Raw genomic sequence first — 19011 nt, 5'->3', positions numbered from 1 at the left:
AAGATTTAACATGCAGAGGTTGCGGCAAGACAGCCGAAACACTGGAGCACGTGGTTTGCTTATGTCCCGCCCTCATGCCCGAACGTAGACGCAATCTCAAAGCAGAATGGAAAAGGCTGGTTGTTCGGACCTGTAGACAGGCAATAATTACACCCTTGAGCCCTGAAAATACAGCCCTAAACATTGCCTTCACAATCTACATACGGCACGCACACCGCATCCTCACGCTAAAGGCGGAAAGACCAGTAACCCCCGCTCTCCCCTGTCTAGCTGTCTAACTTAAGTTGTATTTTAACCTTAAGTTTAAAAATAATTGTCTTATAACTAGTTGCATTTTATCATATTGGTCGTCACTGTCCAGCAACCTATTTTATTTGGACTGCGTTTTTGCACAACTAGTATCAATTTTGTGAATTGTTTGGTTTTTATGAGTTGCAAGTCGGCAACTGTTAGTACATCAAACCCCTTTGTTCTAATGCGAAGTGTTATCGTCGTCTAGCATATAAAGGGTTAATTTTAACGTGCAACAGAAACTGAGTAACACGATTCGGACGACTCTTACTGATTAACTGTTGCAAAACATGCTTCGAAATTTCTTATAACAATGTGCTGACTTGTGGTTTTACTGTGAAATGCTTTTAAGGATATTTTTCTTTTATCCAAATAAAGATTTTCTACTTACCTGTTAAGGGTCGGCGCAATATTTCTTGAATTACAAGGCTGTTGTAGACTAAATTAGAAGGATGCCTTCATTATGACATTGGTCTTGATATGGGAAATTTGGTTTTGTTAGCGAGTTTAGACTGAATTAGACCTGTGTGGATTTCGATAATTTGGTTCTGCACAGCTCAGCGTATAATGTTCTCTTGTTGTCATAATGTGTTGCACGCTGCTGGTCAATCTGCTGCACTTTAAAATATTTTAAATTGTTTGGAATAATGGACTGCTGACTAGTTAATAGTTTTTAGCAAGTAGATATTTGAATTTGTATACTGTTTAGTATTCATCTTAGTCTGGTGACACATTTTGGTCAAATTAATACAGATAAGTGCTATGTACCTGTGATTTTATGATGTCTAATTGTGTATGTCAATGAATTGGGTAATGTACAATATTTCTGTAAGAATTTATTTCTTGAAATAAAGAATTTTGACTTGACCACACCTGAAATGGATCATATTTTTTTCTGAGACTTATACAAAGCTGATAACTTAATATTCTTTCATCTACAAGCAAGATACCCAATTTCGTTTAATCCTTTCTAGGTCATCAAAAACAGCAAAACTAATCTGGCAGAACTGGAGCTGTTTCCCCGCTACCTACTGTTCCTGAGGCAGCAGCCTGCAACCAGACAGCAGCAGTCTAACATCTGGGTGAATATGGGTATGATGAGCCTGAGAATGTTTCCTCAGCATTTACCCCGAGGTAATGTAAGAATGCAGCAAGAATGGAATAGCACAGCATCATGCATGGGGCAGTTTGCCGCTATGTTGCTTCTACCCAATCATCTCTGTTGACTACAGTATTGGTAATCGGTGAAACTGGAGGGAAATTTAAATCCAAGATCATGCACAAATGCAGAACAAAACCAGACACCAGAGCGTTTCAAACCACTGAAACAAAGCCAATTTGGTCAGCAAAATGTTGATACTATTCAATGATCATAATGTAAAAACACAATAATACTCCATATATGTACAAAGTAAATCACCATAGTAGATGTAAGATCAAAATACACAAACATATTAGAGCTTAAAACAATATGCACACCTCTCTGAATGATTGAGAATGTCACTCTCTCTGAATTAATCGTTCCTTCAAGGCTCTGTGAAAGTATCTAATAACCACTTAGAGGACATCACATATATTTCTGTCCACAAGTTTCAAATAGTTTTAATACATTGAAATATCAATCAGGTAACAAGTGTCTATGAATAGTGACAACAGCTTTTCAGCAAGTCTCTGACTTCCGCTGTAAAATGTCCACATCTTTAAACTGTCTGCAGATTATGGTATGAGAATTTGCTTCTACTGTAGGCATGTTTCTGCTGTACCTGCTAAAACTAAAAGAACATTCATATTAGAAAGTGGTTTGTTCGGGTAATAAGGATTTCAGTAAAGAATTCTTATGCATTTTCTGATTTAAAATAAATAAATATGTAGATCCTTTAAAAAGGGTAATAGGTTAGTAAAAAGAAACGCAAATAATGCCTTTTGCTTTGCTATTGAAACTTTTCTCTTAAAGGTGCTCTAGTTGCACAGTCATCTGCAAACTAAGTCATTATATATATTACATGCTGAATATATAACTAAGCTCTTTCTTAAAAATCTTGTGCATATCTTGGATCTTTGCTGTGTTTACCAATTGGCAAAAAGTCTGTTCCAAGCATTTATTCTTTGGATAGTCAGTAACTGCATGCTTGGGGCATGAGCTGCCAAAACCAGTTATGTTGCAGCAGGCTCTGTATCACGTGAGTCACTGTCTGCACAATTCCAAAGCCTCTTATTCAAATAAATATGGTTTACAGATACTCTAGATTTGTTTTTAATTTGGCTTTTTGTTTTTGCTTTGCACTAATTTGTTCAATCAGTAATCACTTGGGTTACACATTTGAAAATTATGCTTTCTTGCTGTAATCTTACAACTAATTGCCATCCGTAATTGGAAAAAAAGGCTTTTCGGTGTGTGTTGAAGGGGACAATTTATGGTAGCTTTGCTGCAAGTAAAATGTTAATGGTTTACCTTTCCTTTTCTTCATTATTGCCAATTGTTGTGGAAATAGGTCTTAAAGTAATAATATGCAAAAGCCCCATCTCTATTATTTACTTTCTAGCCAGTTCAAGCCGTTTTTATGTTTTGTTTAGTGCACCCATTTCCATGTGATGTTAGTCACTTTTTACTAAGAACATTTCAGAATATATGTATATATTCACAGGAAACTGCTATATTTTGCTTTAATTTTGCCATATGCTAGGCCACTAAAGTTCTATGTCTTGGCTCTCTCTTCTTAATTTAATGCTACTTTTAAATTCTAGTGGGAAGACTGAAAACTGTTACTTCAAGTTGCTGACAGAACAGCTATGCACAGCCAATACTGGAGAATATCTCCTCTGTAAGAGCAAGGATATCTATTTTTGCCTGTCATGCTTACATCATAAGGAATACTGAGGCTTTCTCCTATCTAGTAGCTAAGCTTTGTATCTTCCCCAGAACTCCTCCTGAATGTATCTCTAGATCCAGAGTGCCTCTGGGTCTTTTCCTCTTATTACAAACTCTGTAAGGTTCAACACATCAGTGCTTTGGATTTGGGGACGGGGGGAGGGGGTGGGGGGTAGACTTCCTGTCTATCGGGTTTTGGGTTTGTGGTTTGAGGGAATGGCTCCTGGGACTGAACTCAATACTTGCATTCCACCTGACCATGTCACATGCATTATTTACTAACGTTCTAGCACTATAGGAAAGCTTCCCTTGTTATTGACAGTATATACCAATCCATACCTGGATTACAGATGATTGTCGCACCCTCCCTGCTTATGCCACAAAAGAGTGTCCACTTTGAGGCTGGTGTACTATTTCAATTGGAATGTTATTGGAATTAACCCTATCCCAAGGCTAGACAGGCCGGTAACCGCACTGCCAGAAAAAATCATTCCAGCCACACATTGTCTGGGAGGGCATAGTAAGGCGCAAAGGCGTCTTTCTCCCACCTTTCACTTCCCTCCCAAAAATAGTTTTGGAAAAAATGGGACGAATAATGTATTTCACAGTACAGTTTTTCAAAAGGACTTGAAGGAAATTACAATACCCAGGAGAAGTTTTTCTCACTGCCACAAAAAACCATGCAAGTGCTTATAAAAGGTTTGTGGCTTGTTCACAAGTATATGGGTGTACAACAGACAAGTGTGTGTGTCACACGAGAAGCATTTCCTATCTGATACAGTATGTTTTACTGGAGCAAATGCATATAGAAAATCCTCTGTCTGGAGGCAGCACCTAAGTGAGCAAGCAAATGTCACTGCGCTGCAGGAATAGAAGCTAATGGAAATTTGAAATACAAAATATATATTTTGCTATTGCATATTTGAAACCTTTTTGAAGTGCCAGAACGAAACATAGGGCCTGATTTAGATCTTGGGGGTCTAAACCGCCAGCGTGTATTTAAATGTATACGCGATACACAGAAGACCGTGTCGGTCTTCTGTGCTGGCAACCCACCCTCCATTGCCCAGCCAATTTGGATGTTCCCATTGGGCTGGCGGTGGTCTATCGGCCAAGGTGAAGACAGGGGGGTGACCGTGGCGGTTGGAAGACAGGTATGTGTCATTTTATTTTTTATGTATAACACACATATGTTGTGTTTGTAGGTTACATGTAGTGACCCCATGTGGAACATTCTGCACTGCACCCACCAAAATACACACCCTATGCACTGTTTACCCATACACACCAAGTACACTAACCTTAGAATCTGTCAAAACGAGGGGCTGGTCCATTGTGGTCAAGGTGCACTAAGACAGGAGATACCTGGACGAAGGTGAAGAGTAAGAAATTGCAGCCTGCACCCTGAAAAAATTTGAGTTTTCACCCCTTTTTGTCCCTTTTCGCCAACTCTAAGTAGGAGTGATTCCTATGGGAATTCCCTTTGAAACTAGCCAGAACCAAATATAGAGGCAGGATTTCTGGCTGGAGTCCTTCCACCGCCTGCTGCAGCCTACCCTACTGAAGCCGCAGAGATCGAAGTCTTGGCAGGACTATGGCCGTTTTCTCGGCCATGGCACTCCAGCATCTAAATGAGGCGGGCTTACCGCCAGGTAGGTGGGCGGAAAGACTGCCAAATTCTGAGTGTTAGTTCTCTGTGACACAGCATCCTAGATTGTGACATGTATAGCTATATTCAGCCTTCCATTGTAAGCATTGAAGTGTATTGCTTTTAGAGCAGAGGTCTCCAAACTTTTTTGCTTTGAACCCCTCACCTCCAAATATTTTGCAGTCGGGCCTCCCACCAAAACTTTATTAAAAGACTTAGGGGAACATGAGTGGTAGAGCTGAGCCCAGTGGGTGGGCGTTATGACATAATTTCAAAGGCACTGGCGAGCAAAAGAATGATGGATTTAACCCGGATCTTTTGACCGGGGGTGAATGTTGGATTTGCTCTTCTATCTGTCCATAATCTTTCTGTCTTTTGCTTTCTCGCCCTAAGTGCGCCGGGTATGCCCAGACGTGGGTCCCGGGCTCACAGTGCCACTTGATTCAAGCTAGCCTGGCTGATGAGGGGTGATGCCCCGAAAAAGGTCCCTGGATGCTTATTTCCGGTCCAGGGATGACCTGGCTTGGTAGTTCGGTCTGGACTGTTCCCATGAGGCACAGGGTCAAGACTGATTTGCATATGGCTGGATCTAAGCTGGGGTGGCATGTGAGCAAAAGAATGATTAATTTAACCCAGATCTTTTGACTGGGGTGAATGCTTGATTTGCTCTGCATTCCATCCATCATCTGTGTCTCTTTTGCTTATTGTAAGGCAGTCATAATTGTGATGCAGTATTCCCTTCACAGTCCTATGCCCCAGTGCCACTTCAACTGCTTCACTAATGAGAGCATACAAAAAGTGATGTATGAAATTCTTGAATCAATCAATCAAGGTTTGTAAAGCACAACTACTCACCCATGAAGGTCTAAAGGAGCTGAGGGGGACCAGGGGGGCGTGTGTGTTGTGCGTGTGTGCTAGACGTGAGTGTATGCCGTGTACAAGTGATACAGGCCTGCAAGTTCCATTTTGGAAGCCAGCAGCCTGGTCCAGAGTCCTAGATGGAAGAGATGCTGCTTTCTCCTGACAGCATGTGTGTGTTGTTGGCATCTGTTAGACGGGAGGGGCAAGCGCAAGACGCTATGATGAGAAAAGCGGGGATAGACTTTCCATAGAATGGCCAAAGCCGCCCTTGACACATTGGGCTGTAAATGACTCTGACTACGGCTGCTCATAGTTAGATGGCAGAGCATACAGAGTGGAGCATTCAGTATCTGCTGTTGGGGAAAGGGGCCCTTTAAAGGGGCACCAATTCACGTCTCTCTTCCTGATCTCTGTGAAGAGGGGGCATAAAAGCTGGGTTTAGCTATTTTTATTCTCTTTGTACTTTGGTGGTGGAAACTCTACCTGGAGACTCTCTTGCTGGGCCGAGCATTTTTTCAGACAGAGCCCATGCCTTGAAGATGGCCTGTCAAGAGCAAATCAAAGGGGAACTGACCAAAACTGGTTCCAAGGAAGCAGACCTGGAACACTCACTCTTCATCTATGAAAGCAGTATGATGATGGGAGCACAAGACCCATTGTTATTCCTATTTGTTGTCTCTCCTACCTAAGAGGTGATACTCCGCTAAGTAGTTAGGGACAACTTCTCCGCTGAGGGTTGGTGTCTCACAGACAGCCAACTTCCCAGAGTTCAGGGAACATTGCCAGGAGTCTGTTCTAAAGGGGGAAATATTGGACTTCCTTGGTACCAAGATATCCTGCCTATGAAAGAGGGAAAGAAGCGCCAACACTGCTGGAGGAGAGTATTATGGAAGGGACTTCTGTAACTGACTCTGGCCTATCTTCCATCTGACAAACTCAATAGGAAAGTAGACCAAAGGACTTGCGGTTCAGGCAGTGTGACTGTGATCATTCATTCTCGGCCTAAACCCGCTGGAGCAGTGTGCCCATGGGGTAGGCCTGACTGAAGCTTAAGTAAGTTCCTGCTAGCAGCCAGTGTGCCCCACAAGCAGATGCTTAATTGCAGCTCTGCCAGTGGTGTCGTTGAATCAAAGATTATGGTCAAGCATCAGACCACATGCAGATGTTATGGTTGTCTGATAGAGAAATCATCCTTCGACGTAGTCAACAAGGCTTAAACTCTGAGACTTCAGGAAGTGAATGCGACACATTCTCCTGCAGAAGCCTGGTTAACTTTTAAGAATTTCCTGGACACCAAAGAGCTCTGAGCAGGGGCGGCCTTAGGCATGTGCAAGCTGTGCACCTGCACAGGGCCACCAAACCCCAGGGGCCGCTGTGCCAATATATATCCTTAATATAATAATCCTCTGAGGATGGATACATATTTGCGTGGCGGCCCCTGGCAGGGATTTGGCGGCCTCCGGCAGGGATTTGGCGGCCTCCGGCAAGGATTTGGCGGCCTCCGGCTCTGTCCACTTCCAAACACCCCTCCCCCCATCTTCACTGGCCTCCGCTCCTGCGTTCCTCCTGGTTCCTGATTGGCAGTGGTGGTTTCTCACCAAGGGGGTCAATACCCTCCTCCTCCTAAATTTTATAGTTTTGAGGCGAATTTGGAAGGTAAGGAGCAGCCGCAGGTACTGGTCATCTAACGCCTTTTCTGGACGTTTTACTAAAACACCTTCCTGAGCTCCAGGGGCTCCGCCCCGCCTGGACCCCCTCTTCCAGGGCCGCTTACCTACGCTCCCTGCCCAGGGCCACCATGAGCCTAGAACCGCCCCTGCTCTGAGACTGCACTGGTGCGTCACTGAAAAATGGGAACTGAAACCAGCATGGCGGGTCAACCATGTATAAGTTTCATCCCTTTATAGACAGGAGGAGCCAAAAATGGATTTGGGCGCCACCACTTGTGGCACTAGCAGCAACCACTTGAGGGAAATTTCATGGATCAAATCTGGCAGCTAGGGATATTCATAGGGGGCGAATCCCCAGGAAGACTAATTATCAGACTCCAATCAGCGGTCCATGGGGCAAGCAGGGGCTACTGACCCACAACTGTAAGGGTTAAGGTATTTTTCCCACTGGTGTCCCGGGGCCTGCAAGTGGTGTCTGGGGCTTGAACATTATCTCCTGTGCTCCTGTACTTCCATGCAATTGAAAGCCATCCGGGAGCAGGAAACCAAACTATTTCTGTCTAAGGACACCCCAAGCGGTCCATATTCTCTTCCTCCTGTAAATGTACTGGCAGGGAATGATCCACCAATGTGTCGTCCTGCATAAAGCATAAAAAATACCATTAAAAGTAGAAGACCTCTTCTTTTTCAAGGAAACTGTCCCACTCGTGGACACATTGAGAAAGCCAGCAGTGCCAGTCTCTTCGCTATCCTTCTCAATATTGATTCTGGTCCTTAAAATAACCTCAAACCAGAGTTTCTGTCTCCTTTTGCCCACCAGTCACAGGTTGTGGCATTTCAGCAGGCCATGGTTGATATCTTCAGGGTTACCCCTAATCCCCCAAGGCCTCTTATGGCTACCAGGGGTGGGCCCAGAACCTTTAGGCTTAGCAATTCTTTTAGCTCTGACCACGACGCAACTGACTTTATGCCTCTACAGGCGCCATCCTCCACATCAATTCTACGGCAGTCATCTCTGCCCAAGGTGCCAGTACACTTGTTTTCGATACCAAAGGGGATTATGGACGGAGCATTTGAGCAAATCAAACACTCGCCCCCAGTCAACTGATCTGGGTTTAATCCATCATCATTCTTTAGCTCACTCCACCACCCCAGTTCAGACATGGCCATATGCAAATCAGTCTGACCCTGTGCCTCATGGGAACAGTTCAGCCCGAACTGCTAGGCTATGTCTTCCCTGGACCGGAAACAAGCATCCTGGGACCGGTTTCGGGTTCATAACCCTCATCAGCCAGACTATCTTCAATCCAGTGACAAAGTGAGCAAGGGACCCACGTCTGGGCATACCCTGCCAACTTAGGGCGAACAAAGCGATACCAAAGGGGATGATCGACGGACCGTTTAAGCAAATCAAACACTCACCCCCAGTTGACTGATCTGGGTTTAATCCATCACCATTCTTTAGCTCACTCCACTACCCCAGTTCAGACATGGCCATATGCAAATCAGTCTGACCCTGTGCCTCATGGGAACAGTCCAGCCCGAACTGCCAAGCCATGTCTTCCCTGGACCGGAAACAAGCATCCTGGGACTGGTTCCGGGTTCATAACCCTCATCAGCGAGACTATCTTCAATCCAGTGGCAAAGTGAGCAAGTACACTTGTTTTCATCACAGATTACGAAGTGATCTCTAACACTGCCTTTCTTGTCACCTCAGTCATAAAAGATTATTTGGGTGGCTAATGAAAAGTTGAAGGCCTCCTTTGCTGATCCTCTCCCCAGAACTGAGAGGTTTGTACACATCTAAGAAATCTGCTTGGATTAAGATGTGCTTGGAGAAGAATGATATGGAGGCAGGTAATATCCTCCCTCCTAATCACACAAATGATGATCTCTAATGGATATTGAAATGCCAGTGACCTTGATAACACCCCTGAAGTAAATTTCCTTCATCTTTCGGACCTACTGTGTGATGAAGTTTTCATGTTCATGGCTTTGGTCTGTAAAGTGCTAATGTTGCCCCTTCTGTGTGCTGAATCAAAGTGCAACCTTCTTACGGACATCCCAAAACTGAATTCTTCAAAACTGGATCTTTTATATATTCACATGCTTGGAAAATGCCTCATCGTCAGTAAATAGTGTAAAAATATGCAGTGTACCAGTATGCAGTGTAAAAAGGCCATTGGCATGAAACAACAGTCTCTTTAGTAGCACATCCACCTCATTTAAAAGATACCAAACACGACCCAATGAGGTGGACGCTTATGCTCTTCAGCTCCTCCTAGAGGCCACAATAGCTCAGATTTATACTGCAAGTCTTGTGTGAGGGAGTCCCCTGGCAGAGCTCTGCTCTGACGCTTCAGTAAATCTGAAATTGTAACTATTTTGGCCTACCCTGGGTTTGAACGAGCCCTATCTTCAGCACCAGGGTACTGTGTGTTTTTAGGGAAGATTACTATTTTCTGCACTAGTGAGATCTTTTGTTCTGACAACTAACTGTCACCATGATTGACAGAGAGACGTCATCTCAATTTAATCCTTGTTCATCTTGTGGTAACAAGAGGATTTACACAGGTTATCTTGTATTTATTGCCTTGATATGATAGGCACTTCTTGCCGCAGATTCTTTAGCTTAGAATTATCCCCATGTGTCCGGCTGGGACAGGAAATGTTTCTGGAGCAGTACCCCTACCCCTGTGCGTTGGTGGGTGACGTTGTCCGGCTCTGATTGGATCGGCGATATCATCTGTGCCGGAATTGAGGTGTGCGGTGCTTACATAGGCGATCCACCGTGCTGACATCAGTTCTTTTCTTTATGCTCCAGTTAGCGCAGATCCGGCGAGAACTACGCCTTCAGCCACTTTTTTACTGACCCTTTTTGACTTTTTGTCGAAGTTTTTTTAGATCTTTATCCTGGTGTGGTTGGGATGTCCACTAGGAAAGCTGTCTTAAAGCCCTGCGGCACCTGCCACCGACAAATGTCAGTGATGGACTTACATTGTGGTGTCTTGATTGCGACCACAACACAAAAACCTGCGTAGAATGCTGTGCCATGCACCCGAGGCTTTGGGGAGCTGTCCTTCAAGCTCCTTGCCGCTCAACGTGTGAGGACGGTCATGATCCCAGTTGAGAGGAAGGTCCCAGGAACAGTCAAGGAGCCATCGATGTTCGTTGCAGTCCAAGTTGTATGGGCATTTGGGTAAGTTCCACAAGAAGAAAGAAATTAAGACGTTGGAGATATCTTAGACTTCACCCCGTTCGTCAAAGTCATTCAATGACACTAGGGATTGTCATCATTCAAAGCCTGGCTCTGTGGTTGAGCCTGCACCTGGGCTGGCTCTGCGCCTCCCTAAGTTCCCAGGAGCCTAAGCAACCCCAGTCCACCTCTGCAAATGTTATGAGGTCAAGCACCATCAAGGACTTTGTCAATGTCCTTACAGCACCACGCCTAGTTGAGAACTGGCTTTCTAGGTGATGTGCAAGCTTCGCTTATGGACATGCCTTTTGCTGGCTTCCGTCTCTTCGGAGACCAGGCGTACTCTGCGCGGTAGCGCTTCAAGGATAGCATAGCTACGGCCAGCTACTTGGGCCTCTCCATGGCACCCGTCGACCTCAGTCTGCCTTTCGTTCCTTTCGTAGCCAAGGAATGGGCTTCCAGCTGCATCTTTACCCTCCTAGCCAACAGAGCACGCAAGCCCCCCATCCTTTGAGTGGCCGGGGACATGGTACCCCCAGACTCCGTAGGCCAGGCAGACAGAAGTCCAACCAGTCCAGCATCCTCCGACAGCCGCAGATTCCAAGCCTCTTTAGTTCTGCCCTCCGAACCATCGTGGGCAACCAGTGGGAGGCAGGCTGCGCCGTCACCTGCACCACTGGAGGTCGAACATCAGACCACTGGGTTCTCCAGATTGTCTGATGGGGCTACTCTCTCACCTTTGTGACTACCCCTCCACCCATTCAACCATTTTGCGGCAGGCTGTTGAAGGACCATTCTTAGTCCACCAGGAAGTAGTGGTTCTCTTAGCCAAGGAAGCCATAGAGAGGGTGCTGATGCCAGACGTAGGTTGTGGCTGATATTCCCACTACTTTCTGGTGCCCTAAAAGGATGGAGGCCTTTGTCCTATCAAAGACATGCACCCTCTCAATTTCTTCCTGAGAAGGGAAAAATTCAAAATACTCTCAAATGCTCAAGTTCTGTCTGGCCTCAACCCAGTAGTCTGGTTGGTAGCTTTGGACTTGTCTTGCTGGCCACAGGCATTAGCTGCGGTTCACACTGGGCCATGAGCACTATCAATTTGCTGTGCTCCCCTTTGGCCTTATCAACAACCCTCTGTGTTCATTAAGGTGATGGCGGTGGTTGCATCTTATCTGCGGAGATCAGGGAAACCATTCCACCCCTGTCTCTACTACTGGCTGTTAAAGGCGGGATCGCCCCAGGTAGTAGTTTCTCACCTCCAGACAACTGCGACGTCCTGCACTCGCTTGGTGTCACTATCAACGTTGTTAAACAACAAAAGTGTCGAGGAAAAAGTGTATGAGCACTACACACAGAGAAAGAATAGAGAAAGAATCCCCTGAATAAGTCACATTGGAAATCAGTGGGGATTTTTCAGGAAGCCCTCACTCACCACCCTGGGTGGTGACATGCTTCATCATCGGGCCCACCAGGAGAAGCCGAGTGCCTCCGTGGTGTGCTATAACGCCAGATTACTGCTTAGCTGGTTCTTTGTGGCAAAGGTGTCAAAAACAAAAAGAAATGTGGATTGAAAATGTCAAAAACTGTACCATACAAAAAGGTTTATTCAACGGTCAGTCTGACATGGATAAAATATGTGTGGGAAACTTACCAGTTAATGACTTGGTTGTTTCCTCTTAAAGTGGGGTCAACATGTTTCTGCCCTTCTAGGTGTCATTTACTGGGCTTTCATCAGGACCGTAAGATGGTGTACCTCGGCGGTATGGGCACGCTAAGGCCCACCCTACCAGAGGACGTGAAAGTTAAAAGCAGGTGCGGAAAAATTGAAGTGCAAAAAACAAACCATAAGTGATGGGATACCTTCAATTTTGAGGTACCTGTTACAGTATGTGATTTACAAGATTCACACCCCATGGGTCTCGGGAGGGGGTGGAGGCAACAATGGCACACGGCCCGCAACGCCTGTCACCTGTTCAGCACCTAGCGTCTCCTGCTTCCGGACCCTGTGGATCAACGTGCCAAAGTCTCACCTGACTCCCTATCAGACTCTTGCTTTCATCTGAGGTGATCTGGACACATTGCATTTTCGGGCTTATGCGCCCAAACGGTGAGTCCATGTATTTCAGGCTATGATCTGATGTTTCAGACTCTATCCTGGGTTTTGGTGCGACTGAGACTGCTGTGCCTCATGGCCTCCTGAAACCCACTTGTAACACAAGGTCGCTGGCATATGTGGGCTCTGCATTGGGACCTGACGTTCCGGTGGGCGCAGCATCAGGGGAATCTCGCTGACATGGTCCAGAATTCGGAGGGAACTGCAAAAGATCTGCAGTGGTGGTTAAGAAACTCCAATTGGTCAGCAGCAGACTCCTCTCCCTTGCCCAACCAGATGTGACAGTAGTGTGAGCTGCACCACTACTGGGATGGGGCGGCCATCTGGGAGGGGTGGAGATCAGAGGCCTCTGGCGGAATCTGGACTCCACATCAACCTGCTGGAGCTCGGGGCAATCCGGCTCACTTTGAAAGCCTTCCTACCTTCAATCAAGTGCAGGTGTTCATGGACAACACAACCGCCATGTGGTACTACAACCAACGGTGCTGGTGGGGTCATAGACCGTTTGTCAGGAGGGCCTGTGCCTTTGGAGATGACTTGAAGAAAGAGGCATTTCCCTGGTGGTTCAACACCTGGCGGCCTCTCTGAACTCCTAGTGGATCACGAATGGCGTCTCCATCCAGAGGTGGTGCAAGGCCTCTTTCAGCAGTGGGGAGAAACTTGGTTAGATCTGTTACCAGGAGTTTTCAAGACCGCTCTTGCTCTGAGATACTGTTTGTCTTAAATGGAACTCAGTCCTCCTGTACGCCTTTCTGCCCATACCATTCCTACCCAGAGTTCTCGAGAAGATCAGGAGCGGCCGGGCCCAAAACATCCTTGTGGCTCCGTACTGGGTTTATTGTCCCCAGCTGTTCAACACGGCCTTTGGTCCTCCGATCAGGCTGCCTCTTTGGGTGGATCTTCTGTCACAGCAGCATGGGAGGTTTCTCCACCTGAACCTGTCAATGCTCCGCCTTCATGCGTAGAAGTTTAGCGGTGATATTTGACAGCTTTCTGCCTTGAGATCGATGTCTGCAAGGTTATCTTGGCAGCAAGGAGTGCCTCCACCAACACGGTATACGCCAGCCACTGGAGCATTTTATGGCATGGTGTGCAGAAAAGGAAGTAGATACTCTTTCTGCTTCCATTTCTCAGGTTCTTCTATTTATTCTTTCTCCTGCCCAGCAGGCCTCTGCTTTGGGCACCTTAAAGGGCTATCTTTCTGCCATCTCAGCCTTTCTGCGGTTGCCTTATTAGCTGTCCCAGTTCAAATTCCCTGTTGTAATAGGTTTTTGAAAGGTCTCCAATATATATTCCCACCTTCACCCTTTACCATGCCTCAGAGGGACCTCAATCTCTAACTCATATTTCTGATGTGGCTCGTATGATAATCTACACAACTGTACTCTCAGTCTTCTTACCATTAATTCAGCCTTCCTAGTGACCATAACATCTACCCAGAGGGTGAGGGAGCTCCAGCCTTTGTTATCTAGGACTCCATGCCTCAACATCTTCCCAAACAAACTGGTTCTTTGCACTATAGCTTATTTTCTGGCAAAAGTTGTCACTCCCTATAATGTAGGCTATTCCATCACCCTGCCTACTCTTTATACTCTGCCATGTCCCTCTAAGGTAGATAAGGGACTCCATCAACTGGTCCCAAAAAGAGCATTGTCGTTCTACCTTGACTGCACAAAATAATTTTGGATGGATGACCAACTCCTCGTAGGATATGTTGAAGCCAAGAAGAGGAAGGCTGTGCCGAAATGGACCATCTCTAGATGGACCATAATATGCGTTAAAACCTGCTGTGCACATGACAAGAAGCAACACACTGAGTGTTTGCATTCTCATTCCACCAGAGCTTAGGCTGCGACCACTGCATTAGCACATGGAGTTCCAGTCCTGGACATCTGCCAGGTAGCAACTTGGGCTTCTCTGCAAACTTTCACCATGCAGTACTGCCTAGATAGTTATGTCCTTCGGGACTGGCATTTTGCCTGTTCGTTCCTGCAGGATTTTTCAGTGTGAAACTGTTTTGCAGACCAGCCTTTGGCTAGGTATTGCTTTGGTATCTGGTTTAAGGTAAGGAATCTGTGGCTAGTAGTCTCTATCAGATGAACAAGATGCTAACCTTTGGTAAATCCTTATCTGGTATTGACTCTATCTAGTCTCATATTCCTTACCGACCCACCCACCCATCCTTGCCGTGAAACATTTCTAGGGTCATCAAGGCTATTTCCCTTTCAGGGTCTTGGTTTTCCACACCAGTGATCAGTGTTCTTTGTGGCTCTGCACTCCTGGTGTGGAAAGTCACGAGACGAAAAGTTAATCAGCGCGCTGGGGTGGTGCCTATATTGTCAATGTACATGTCACCTCTGACATCAATGACGCCACTTACCAAGCACAAGGGTATTGCTCACTAAACATTTCTGGATCCAGTCTGATGCCTGGGAATAATTATAAGGTAAGGAATATGCGGCTAGATAGTCTGTATCAGATAAGGCATTACCAAAGGTAAGTAACTTGTTCATCCAATTGATAAGGCATCACAGTACGATATTTGTAAGACTTCGTCCAACTAAAACTTTTAAGGACAGAGAAAGGAAGTTGGCATTATTCCTTATGGATAAAGAGAATTATTCTCCTTCTAAAGTAGATGTCCTCATCTTCAGGGGATGATTCAGTGACAAGTGCCCCTCCTTGCGCTGCCACGAAGGCAGCACACAAGAGGACACTTGTACAGTTTCCTGAGCTTTATGTATTTGGTGCAGCACTTTCAGCCATCTCTTATGGTAGTTTGCAGAATGAGCATAGCTCTAAACACTATAAACGGGGTCAACCTACAGAGATGTAGAAGAAATTCTCATAAGACTTCCCTTCAAAGAAAACATAGTCAGTGATAAGATTACATCCGCTGACATCTACACCGTTGTCGACTTTAAGAACTTTGTCGACAGTGACCATTCCATCATCAACAATCATGCCATCAATGGCGAAATCACCCTCGACGAGACTGTTGATGACCACGCTGTCAACAGTACACTTCAGAGGAGATGTTTTTTTCACTATTAAAAGTGTCCAATTTACCTCCAGCTCAAATTGATGGAGAATGATGAGTCCTACAACTAATTTGTTTTTCAACAAGATTATATGTCTCAAACTACTCAAATTGATATGAGAGAGAAAACACCAAGATATAATAAACCAGATGTGGTTCAGGTGACCATGGCCTTTTTATCCAAGTTGCAACAGATGATGGATACTTTCAATAAGTTACTACCCCAGCAATCAGCAATAATCCTACAATGGTTACCTGCTACACCCATTCTGCCACCACTTCCATCTGCTCTTGCCTCTTCGTCAATCGTTCTTACCTCCTCCGCTACTGCCAAGATAACCATCTTCCAGATCTGTTCAAAGAACACATGAATAATATTAACCCTAATGGTTCTGTATATTCAGATATGGATAAGGAGGATGGTGAACTTCCACAAGGCAATGGAGGACAAGGTGATAACAGAGGGAAATTCATTGTTCAAGTTTAAATGATGATTGAACGAATCCACAGGATTCTACAGATGATATCTCTAAATTTAATTCATTAATAGAGTTGCCAAGAAATTCAACCTATCAATGGCGTCTGTAGATCAACCATGTTTTTTTAAATTACTTTAAAGAGCAATCTAGAAAGTCTGTTACAGCCATACCCATTCTTGATTGTCTACTCGGAAGGTTTAAAATTAATAGAGATACCAGCTACAGTTCCAGCAGTGATACGTTGTCTGAAGAAAAAGTATGAGAGTCCGGATACTGCGCTGGCATGTCTCACTGGCCATTAAAAAACATATTCAGTGATTTCTTCAGCATCTCAAGAAGCAAAACCCCATCAATGCCTTCATCTGGTCCTCCAGACAAGGATATCAAACACATTGATAATATAGGTCAAAAATGTTTGTCTATGGCAGCAACCTCAATTAAGATGGCCAATGCCCTGGTAATTCTAGGTTATGATCACTAGATGTGGCATATCATCGCTCCTTTACTGAAAGTAATTCCTGAATGTAGGAGACTGGCTTAGTATAGGGTGCACACGTATTTCAGTGATGCACCTTGCACTAATCCAGGCAGCCCTCATGGTGATTTTAGTGGTCTTTGATAATCTTTGAAAGCTTTCAAAGTGGTAGCTGTGGAAAGCAGCCTTCAAGCTTATCTTGAAGGTGTGTTAAGCAGCTTTTTTGCCAGTTTAATCTTAGGGTGTCAATCAAATGAAAAAGAACCACACAGTGTTTATATAAATATATTTCTATGTATTACTCAACACTCAGTAATACATTGGTATATATCCTACCTGTAGATATCGACACAATGCACCAACATACTTCAAATGCAATAAGGCAAGTGGCACAAAATTCAGTGGTCGCCGGGGGGAAACCAAACCATATAGTAAGAAAGTGGGATGCAGACTGCAGACGAGGCCGGGACTTGGACCAGAAGACCCATAGGAGTCAGGGACACAAAGAACCACCCAAGGTAAGTACCCTGTAACACCACAGAGGTTGTGTGCAGTGGCAACACAGCCACGTGACCAATGAAAGTCAAAATAGAAGTCACGGTTGCAGTTTCGCAGAAGAAGGACCCTGAAGGACCCTTCCCAGAGGACCCTGAAGAATTCCCTTGGAGGACGGAAGGTTGGAGAGCCACCCCACCCGTAGATGCCCCGTGAACCAAGTTACCTACACCAGGGAATCCTGGCGCATAGCGGTGAAGAGACTTCGGAAACCTCAATAGATGACAATGGAAGACTTGGAGAAAAGTGCCTCTAGAGAAGAAGGTGAAGATGTCTGGTGGACTCCAAGGTAGGATTCTGGAAGTGAAAACCCTGCGGAACTGGGTCGATGCCACTCAGGAGTGACCAGGAGGCACAGAGGAGCAATGTCCACAGATGTTGGGAGGTTCCGATGAATTGACAGTGACCTTGTCGCTGCAGCTGTGAGGACCAGCCGATGCTGAGGAAGACCATGAGCCTTGCACGAGCTGTCACACGCTGGATGTCCATGACTAGGTGGTCGGTGTCTGGCTTGAGCAGCAATAAGTCTTGGTAGTCGCAACTGGCTTTGGGAACGAAACAGTAACGTTGGGACCAGCAAGGTCTAAGGGAATCACTAACAGCAGGAGAGTCAGAGCAGGCACCGAGCAAGCAGGGCAGTCCACCGAAGTAGGAGAAGGCCCTTAGGAGGACCCACAGCCGAAGGCACAGGAGTCTCAAGAGGACATCGAGCATCTCACCAAGAACGAAGGCCCATGGTGCAGAGGATGCAGTGAGGACGCTGAGCTTGGAGGGAAGAGATGCTAGAAGCTGGAGCCTCTTGTAGCCCGAAAATCTCTGGAGTGCAGAAACAATAATCTTTTCAAGCTACAAAGGTCCTAAGCTCAGAACAGTATACAAAATCAAATTAATATAGACCACAATCGGAAACTATATATTCTTTTCCTAGACCCATCCGGGTAAGGAATTTATTTGTTGGATTTAACAGGTTTGTAAATTTCAAATACAATTTCACAACAAAAATATTTCTGTGTGAAGTAAAGCACAAGCCTGTGCTGTACTGGAAGTTAGAGAAAAGAATGTAGAAGAAAGAAGGAGCAGTTTACTTCAGGCAAAGTTGGTGAGCAGACCTGGGTACTGTTGTACATTAGAATTGACAGTAATACCCAGAGTAGTACATACATAAAAAATCACAAGTTACACTGTATGTCTACTAAGCAAAAAGTCGACGGCGTTTCGATCCCGTGCTCAGAATAAAAATGGGATCATCATCAGGACTTAGAGTTTATATTGCCTGGTATTACAATTTAGTTTAGCCCACTGATAGCGGGGTTTTTATTTGGCGTGCTTTCTTGGAACAGCAGTAGTGATGAGCCGGAGTGATCGCTTGATCCCCGAGTCACTCGAGTTTAAAGTCTAGGCAGGTCTCGGTTGGAAGTCCCGTCCTGTTGTTTTTCGTCTGCGATCGATAATTTAATTCGATCTGCAGTTGTGGTGGAAGCTGTCCGTGTGGCGGTCGGTCAGATACTCGATCCGCGTTGGTTAAGTCCGTAGGCGAAGTGCCGATCCACTGGCGCCCGCAGCCTGAGTAGCTTCACGATTTGTGGAAGCTCAATCCCTTGTGAAATTGTAGTTGAAATTTACAAACCTGTTAAATCCAACAAATAAATTCCTTACCCGGATGGGTCTAGGAAAAGAATATATCGTTTCCGATTGTGGTCTATATTAATTTGATTTTGTATACTGTTCTGAGCTTAGGACTTTTGTAGTTTGAAAAAATTGATACCCATGGTCCATAGCCACCCAGTGGGTCCCCCTTGTTTTTCGTTTAAAAC

At 45.3% G+C, this 19011-nt stretch overlaps 1 protein-coding gene across 2 annotated transcripts in view; it reads left to right on the top strand.

Annotated features, from left to right (window-relative positions):
* The window catches only part of USP32 (ubiquitin specific peptidase 32), a 1504025-nt gene that overhangs the window by 935005 nt on the left and 550009 nt on the right, over positions 1–19011 (top strand). Inside the window, exon 16 of one of the 2 annotated variants that reach the window (XM_086954917.1) lies at positions 1266–1425. In XM_086954917.1, coding sequence (XP_086811043.1) covers positions 1266–1425 — 160 coding nt within the window. The remainder of the gene's footprint in view (positions 1–1265; positions 1426–19011) is intronic. The other variant, XM_086954918.1, reaches the window with a different exon arrangement.

The sequence above is a fragment of the Lissotriton vulgaris genome, chromosome 2_1 (genome assembly GCF_964263255.1).
Source record: "Lissotriton vulgaris chromosome 2_1, aLisVul1.2, whole genome shotgun sequence".
Classification (NCBI taxonomy): Eukaryota; Metazoa; Chordata; class Amphibia; order Caudata; family Salamandridae; genus Lissotriton; species Lissotriton vulgaris.
This window is presented reverse-complemented; position numbering and strand designations above follow the sequence as displayed.